This window comes from Culex pipiens, chromosome 1 (assembly GCF_016801865.2).
Source record: "Culex pipiens pallens isolate TS chromosome 1, TS_CPP_V2, whole genome shotgun sequence".
Classification (NCBI taxonomy): domain Eukaryota; kingdom Metazoa; phylum Arthropoda; class Insecta; order Diptera; family Culicidae; genus Culex; species Culex pipiens.
The window spans coordinates 101,407,319-101,416,039 of record NC_068937.1 but is presented as its reverse complement, the minus strand read 5'-3'; the positions used below and the strand labels follow the sequence as shown (position 1 = coordinate 101,416,039).

Sequence of the window (8,721 nt, the reverse complement as noted above, 5' to 3'; positions counted from 1 at the left end):
TTTAAAAGCCAGTTTTTTTATTTCATTGATCGTGAACAAGTTTAGTGAACATCCAAATGAACAACAGGTATGATAACTAGAGTTTTTTTTTTGAATTCCTATAAACATATAAAAAACAATAGTTTATACGACCTCTTCAAAAAAAAAAAAAAAAAAACTCTAGATATCTACCTCTTAGAACTTGAAAAAAAAAAACTACTCTGGACCATAAATTACAGTTTTTTTTAATGTTGTTTTGCTTGAAATGTCACTTAAGTGCTCATAACTATTTATTGGGTTGTCCGATTTCAGTTATTACAACATTGGAAAGGACTTACAAATTACTGTTCCGGTAGTTTGTAAATCTTCCGAACCTGATTTGATTTGATATATTGGCCTGGTTATGTACTTTGCAAATTCAAATTGAAAGCAAGAAAGAACGAGTCAGAATATTTTTCAATAAATCGTTCCAAGATCAATTTTTCAATCTCAGCCATAAGTCGTTCAACCACGCGAGCACAAACATGTCCGCATATATGCAATTATTAACAACAATAAAAAAGCGGCAGAACGAAGGAAGCAAAAAAAAATAGCAGCATTATTCGTAGCCAATTTTATACGGACCGGTCAGTGTCAAGAGTAGAGTGGACCGCCGGGGTTGTTCTGGTACCTCTACTTGCTCGCATTGGTTGTTTGCATTCAATGTTCGATGTCCATGTTGGGGGTGGCGTTCAATTGGCATACGGTGAAGGTGGACTAGTTCAATTAACAGGTCGCACAAATAAAGTGTATAGTGTGTAGCATAGAATGCTTTTTATTTGGAAATCAATCGTGAGTTGGGCTTGCTGAATTGAAAATCGTTTCGGATTATATAAATAAACCATAAAAGAGTAATTGCGATTGATATTATTCCTAGCTTGTTACATTTCACCTGCTGAAAACAACTTTCGGTGTTCTTTTATAGTTCCGAAAGTGGTACTGGATATAAAATTAACGACTCCAGTTTCATTCGACCTTCTCGTAAAAAAAAACAAGTTTTGCTTTAAAATTTAGAACTTTTCGAGGCAATAAAAACTCACTAAATTTATCAACCCCAGTTGATACAATTAAGCTTCTCAGGCATCTAAATTTTGACTAACGCTAACAGCCACTTTACTTATTTGCTTTTTGTGTGTGTCAAATTGTTACTCAAAGGTGCCTCAAAACTGTCTGTGATCTACGCTGGAACTCATAAATGGCTCAATTTGCTCCAGAAATTATCTTCACCGTTCGGCGTGCGCTGATCTCAACGAAGTGATCAATTTTCCACTTTACATATATACCGTGCCGCAGTTACCAGTTTGGCGTGTGAATATCCGACCTGCCATGAGGTCCTCTGGTCATTAAAGCTGGTGAAGGTTCTGCCGACGACGCGAAGTTTGGTTGCCAAAATGTGGTTCCCTCTGATTGCGCCAAAATGGTCGATCGCGACCCAAGGTCAAACCGCGTGTACAATCGCTCAAGATTGGATTTCGGTGCGTTGGTGAATTGGTGACGCTAAGCGAGGCGGGGTTTAGCAAAATAGTCTACTGAACATACTATCGTTCCACTTGTAGCGATTCTTGAAGTTAAAGTACACAATTTCGCCGATGAATGCTACCGTTGACAGTCCGAGTCCAATCGCACCCAAAATGAACGCTCCCTCGATGTGTTCCACCTTAAGCACGATCTGTCCATCGCCATGGCCCCCGTCATCCCCACCTCCGTCTTCGAGATCTTCGTCCACCCTGATCTTGTCACTCTCGACCTGCCACTTGCCCAGTAGTCCCGACTCGCTGATGCGCCGGATCAAGTCGTTGATCTTGGGCAGCAAATGAAAGTCCTTCTTGACCATCATGCCCACCGAGTACGTCTGGATGTTGTCCTTCCGGTCGAAGCAGAATATCTCAGCCTCGCCGATGCTTTTGCTGTTGTGCGAATGAGCTCGCGACATGGCGACGGCTAGGTTCCGCTCCGAATGAAGTCTTGCCAAGCAGTCATCCCGGTCCGGACAGACCTGGTAAACGGACGTAATGAACCGCGAAACGGAGTCCGGCTTGTCAAAGTGTACTAGCGTGTTCTCCGGACCGGCAAACTGGAACTTGTTCGCCATTGCAGCTTCAACGGTGCTAATCTGAGGTTCGAATCTGGGTCGGGTTAGGACCGAAATCAGGAAGCTGTGGTACGCCGCACTCCAGTGCAATCCGTAGATCATGTAGCCCACCAGGAAGAAGCGGATGGAGAACCGTTGCGGCCAGTAGTGGGCATAGACGCTGAGGGAAAAGGCTAGCGATTGTAGGAGCATCCAGGTGTAGTTTTCCGGGTAGCGATGCTCGACGTGGTTGAGGCAGTAGATGATGGCGGCTGCTACGAAGATAATTATGATTGCCACTAGCCAGATCCACACGTTGAAGATGATGAATACGTTCAACCACTTTGGAGCATGTCGAGCCGTTGGAACGCACCACGTTAGATCGTCCTGAAAGTACGGGATGGACGAAGACAGCAGTCTCCTACTGATGGGATTCTCGTACAAACCTCCAATCATGAGATCCGTACGACGCTGTATCAAATCCGCATAGAATCCCGTACTATTATCCGCCGTTATGGTTGCTGCAGCGCGCAACGGATCGATGAACCGATACACTGGCGTGAGCTTCATGCGAGCTGTTATCACCTCAATCATCAGCACTTCCAGACCCTTTTCGATGGACGTCTCGTTTCCGACGACAAACGGCTCCCATATCGGAGTGCTGATCATCAACGGACAATAGTTGTAGTCTTTGGGAATCTTCGGCCCGTAGTCCGAGAAGTAGTGCTTCTCGCGAAACAACCACACAGTTTCCGCAAACGAATCTCCAGCTTGCTCCGCTTGCTCGATGAACACCTCCAGCGAACTGTTAGCTGCGGTAACGTTGGAATACTCCAACTCCGGAGCGATAAACTCGGATTTTTCGTCCATCTTATCAGCAGCGTTCTCCATTGAAACTTCCACGTACTCGCATTCGTCCATTAGCCGGATGTTCAAAATGTTGTCCGCGCAACCTCCGTTCTCGTACGGAAACCAGGTCCACACTTCCAGCACGCTCGTATTGTATCGCTGAACCATTACGTTCACGTTCAGCACCGAGTTTTCGAACAGCTTCTGCAAAGCGTTCCGCACTTCGATTTGAAACACCAGCGGAGTCATCTCGGACGTAAACAGTACCACGACCTGCGCCAGCGGATTCCACGTCGGCAGACGTCGCAGCTGGTTGATCGGTGCGTCAAGCTCCGAAGATACGCTGATCAAAAGCAAATAATTTTTCGCCTTTTCCGTGACGTGCGAGGCGTTCCAGTGCTTCTTGCGACCGTCCTTCACCATCACGCCCATCTCGTGCCGCGGATCGTCGTTGAAGGACTTCAAGATGTTCAGCTGGAACGCCGAGGTGTCCGGTTTGATGTTAATGATCGCCAGCGATCCCTTCATGGCTCGTTCCGACTTGAAGTACTTTTCGCACAGTCGCTTCACACACGGCACCACGGTCAGCAGGTTCTCCTGGGTATCGTCTTCCGGGTAGATGGCACCGTGGCCAAAGTCGGCCAAGGTCACTGCCAGCACCAACAACAGTGTCACGGCGTGCGTCCACATGGTTTGACGGTGTCCTGCTGAATCACCGCTTATATACTCTCGGGATAATGACCGCGGAGTAAATATTTGAACTGACACCGAATCGCTTCGCTGCCGGTGTCGAAGGAAAACAATTTGAAAATCACCGCCGAAAGTGGCCATTCCTAATTCAGTACCGATATTAGATTGATAACATTATGATTATCAGCGATTACGGGCCCCTCCTCTTCAATGCTCGCGCAAACACGCGATGCACTCCGACTCACTTGGGAATCGAGCAAGTAATTTGTGTGTCTGTGTACTCTTACCCCGAACCCATAACATATCAATTATGTAGGTCTGTACAATGTGCTCGGTCGTTCGGGCTGCCCTCAACACATCGTTGAGGGTTCTCGCAGTCAGGTCACGCCATCAGTCTCAACACGTGCGAACGTGATCTTTGAAAGCTCGCGACCGTCATTATTTCTTCGCCATTTAATGTTATGATCTTTTCATTCATTCGAGATTTGTGTGTGATCGTAATGTACGGATTCGATTCGCTGGGGCTGAGAACATTGTAAATGTTGGTATTGATGCATGGTATTATTATGTCAATGTGCTTTTTAGACTGAGAATTGCTCAAATTGAAGTGCAGACTAGAACTTGCCAATTAAATGTAATTTATTACAGTAGATTGCATGCGTCCGTTTTACTTGATATTGATGTGAATTAACTTTACTTGGTCGAAAAGATCCAGCACCTAATGCTTATCAATGGGAGTGTATTCGGCACTGATAACATTGTTATCAATTGTTCAAAATGCACACAAATGAAGTGACAACTGCAAAAAAGCTCTAGTAATCGCAAGCAAATCTAATGTAACAAAACGTCTACATTTGAGTGTACCGCAGATATTTCGAATGCATTGCAGAAATGTTGCTAATTACAACGTGTGGCATCGCAGTACCTCGTTGAGCCAGCGGTAGATGGACGACGCAACTTTAAAGACATTAGATTTGGCAGTGGACAGCTTGCGATATCAGCTGAATCAGTATTCCGGAATTGTTCAGGAGCTGTTGGGAAAGATTCAAGTGGCCAACGACCGAATTAACGAATTACAGTTGACGAATAATTGTCTTCTTGAGCAACTGAATCGAAGAAGCGGGACTTGCAGCAATTGTGAGTTTCATCCAGGACAGCCTTCAAGTCCTGGTAGTGAGCAGTTTTCACAAAGCTCAACCAGTTTCTCGGAAAAGCTATGGGATACGGTGTATGCAAATCCCGACCAGCTTCTTCCCTACTGCCAAAACATAAACCGCATGGAACCGCCGGAAGATCGAACGTATTAAGGAAAACCTAACTGGGTATCCGTATGCGATCGTTATATTCACCGAGACCAAATGGCACAATCGGATAGCCAGTGCGAAGCTTTTCCGCAATCGCTACTGTGTGTACCGCTGCGATCGTGACATTTCGTGGAAGCAAAGTGGCGGTAGAGTGATGTAGCTGTCAACGCCAAGCTCTATTCCGAGCAGCTTGCCGCATATCGTACGGACGTCGGATTTGAACAGATCTGGACAAAAGTACAGGCAATGGTCAAGTGCATGTCTTTGCTGTGGTTTACTTCTCGCCTGGGTCCAGAAGGGACCAGTACGAGCAGTTCTTCCGCTGCGTGCAACAGGTCATGGCTAGTCAGTCTTCCGACGTTAAGATCCACATTTACGGAGACTTCAATTGCCTGCTTCAATTGGATTGCCATGCTCAAACCGCACGCCTCCAACGAGCACCTGCTGATTCCCGACTGGAGCGTTACGGATTCGACGGTCGGTCTTATCTGCGAGTGGATGCGTCGATTGGAGCTTCATCAGGCGATTCGCGTTACTAACCAGAGAGGGCGTTTTCTGGACCTCTTGTTGACGAACTGTACGGAGAAGATATCCCGCATAATCAAATACCAAAGGTGAAACTGTCGAAATCATAAGAAAATTATTTCTGGTATGGTTACCATTTGTGATATTGTTGTAATAATGTCACGACCATAGAACAAAATTAAAATGGTACTATTTCCCGAATGGTTACACTTTTCTTAAACATATTCGAATAGTTAATTTTTTTTCTACAATTCAATGAACGGTATCTATTCGTCATACGATTAGGATGGTTCGAAACAGCTATTGTTAGAACATAATAGTACTGTAGCTGGTATGATAAAAGTTATGATACTCGGTATGATTGAGTCAAAGAAACTAAGCGGAAAATTTCATAAGTCCTAATAATTCAAACAATTGCACAACAATTAATGGTAAGATATAATTATTCCTCAGATGTTTGGTATTATTTCAAACAGTTTTTGTATGATTGAGCCAAAAATAAATTTTAGCGAAAATTTGCTTAAGTCCCAATGATTCAAACAATAGTTCAACAATTCATGGAAAAATATAACTTTTCGCCTTATGGTTGAGATTCTTCGGAACAGCTATTGTTAAAACATAAGGGTACCATAGACGACGTAGTACTTCCACCTTGAAGTTCAGCGAAAAACTCTTAAGTCCCAATAATCCAAACAATTGTACAACAATTCATGGAACGATATAACTGTTCGCCAAATGGTTAGGATTATTTGAAACAGGTATTGTATGATTGAGCCAAATGAACTACAACAAAAAAAAATCTTAAGTCCGAATAATTCAAATAATATTCAACAATTCATGGAATACCTGAACTCATCCAGCGAAAATTTTCTTAAGTCCCAACAATTCATACCATTGTTCAACAATTCATGGAACGATATACCTGAACTCATCCAGCGAAAATTTTCTTAAATCCCAACAATTCATACCATTGTTCAACAATTCATGGAACGATATACCTGAACTCATCCAGCGAAAATTTTCTTAAGTCCCAACAATTCATACCATTGTTCAACAATTCATGGAACGATATACCTGAACTCATCCAGCGAAAATTTTCTTAAGTCCCAACAATTCATACCATTGTTCAACAATTCATGGAACGATATACCTGAACTCATCCAGCGAAAATTTTCTTAAGTCCCAACAATTTATACCATTGTTCAACAATTCATGGAACGATATACCTGAATTCAGCGAAAATTTTTCTAAGTCCCAACAATTCAAACCATTGTTCAACAATTCATGGATCGATATACCTGTTTGCCATATAGTTTGTATGTAAAGCTAAATTATTTTCGTGATAATTTTTATAAGTCCAAATAATTAAATAATTGATTGATCATTATCAGAACGATAACTGTTCGCCATGTGATTGGTCTATAGTTTATTTGTATTCTACCATACATGTTACGATATATTTACGATAAATTTTGAGGCCACATTTCATAATAAAATGCATTTTAAACCGTCAAACGTAATGTAACTGAGATAGCTCAATTAGATAAGGCGGCAGCACCACGGAAGAATCAACAGAAGACATCATCATCAAGCGGTAACAAATCCCGGACATTACAAAAAAAAAAAAACGCTAACCATTAATAATCATATACTTACCATTCCCGTTAAATCCACAGTTCCCAGAACATTTGTAAAGTTTATTTTTTGGCTCCTCCCTTTTCAAATGGTGTCGGTAAAGCAGTTCACCATTTAAAATCATATTTTATTAATTTGTGGTACGGTTCACATAAAATGAGAATTGAACAGTTGGGGAACAGTTTGGGGTAGGGTACGACTATGATCCACGAAAAAAATCCCTTGTAAAAATGTATTGTAACATAACCTAACGACCTATTTAATAAATTGTAGGATTGTTTGGGGAATGGAAAATGTACGGTTGCACCCTATTTGGTGTATTATCAAGATCATTTAGGAAAAATCATTCGACAAATGGTGACTGTATGGTTGTTGACTATGCGGGATTCGTTCGTCAGGCACCGAATCCGCTGCACTAGAACGAGGTTGATCACACGGCCATCGAATATTTGGTTGATGTTTAGTGCAGGGTGAGGAAATGCATGTCTGCACCAATTAAGACAAGAATATTAACAATGTCCGAATGCCATGATGTCTTTTGCAACATAAGTTGGTTGAATATTTTAACAACAAACATTTTTTTAGGTCAGAACAATTGAGGAGGGGTTTTCTGTGATGTTCTAAACCACTTGTATATTTAGGCTGGTTTAGAAATATTTAGAATTTTTATGAAATTTTCAATTTACAGCACCGCAAAATAGAAATTCTTCACGGCTTATATACACTCAGGATAATGACCGCGGAGTAAATATTTGAACTGACACCGATTCGCTTCGCTCGGTGTCGACGGAAAACAATTTGAAAATCACCGCCGAAAGTGGCCATTAGTTATTCAATACCGATATTAGATTGATAACATTATGATTATCAGCGATATTTTGGAAACTAATGATTTAAAAACAACTGGACAGGTTTATAATGTATTTTAAACCCTTTTATTCATAATAACAATTCAAATTATCATACTTTTTTATTTGTTAGTCTAACCTTTGACTTTGGTGAGAGTCGAGGGACACAATCTTTTGAAAATATTAGCAAAAGCCAAACCAAAAAAAAAAAAAAATACAAACAACTTAAGAAATTAATAAACTTTTCTTTGGGCAATTCTCCGCCAACTCACACAGCAGTTGCCCCGACCCCTCTTCGATTTGCGTGAAACTTTGTCCTAAGGGGTAACTTTTGTCCCTGATCACGAATCCGAGGTCCGTTTTTATATATATATATATCGTGACGGAGGGGCGGTACGACCCCTTCCATTTTTGAACATACGAAAAAAGAGGTGTTTTTCAATAATTTGCAGCCTCAAACGGTGATGAGATAGAAATTTGGTGTCAAAGGGACTTTTATGTAAAATTGTACGCCCAATTTGATGGCGTACTCAGATTTCTAATCTAATCTAATCTAATCTAATCGAACACAAGCGCAGCCGTACTTTCGAGAACCCCCGAAATGTATTACACTCACTAAAGCGGCCCGGCTTACTGCGTTGCATTAACCTCAAGAGACAGATTCTATGAACGGAATCCACATTTCATGGAATCATCAGGGGAAGAAGAAGAAGTGGGGACATACCGTACCAACCACTTCGAGTTATTTATAGAATATGGTGTGTGGTGTGTGTAGGGGAAT

At 41.9% G+C, this 8,721-nt stretch overlaps 1 protein-coding gene across 1 annotated transcript; it reads right to left on the bottom strand.

Annotated features, from left to right (window-relative positions):
- Positions 1-592: 592 nt before the first annotated feature.
- LOC120425434 (uncharacterized) lies at positions 593-4,142 on the bottom strand. The gene has a single exon (XM_039589965.2). It carries the CDS (start codon positions 3,767-3,769, stop codon positions 1,532-1,534), a length of 2,238 nt encoding a protein of 745 aa, XP_039445899.1. The 5' UTR covers positions 3,770-4,142; the 3' UTR covers positions 593-1,531.
- Between the last annotated feature and the right edge of the window lie 4,579 nt (positions 4,143-8,721).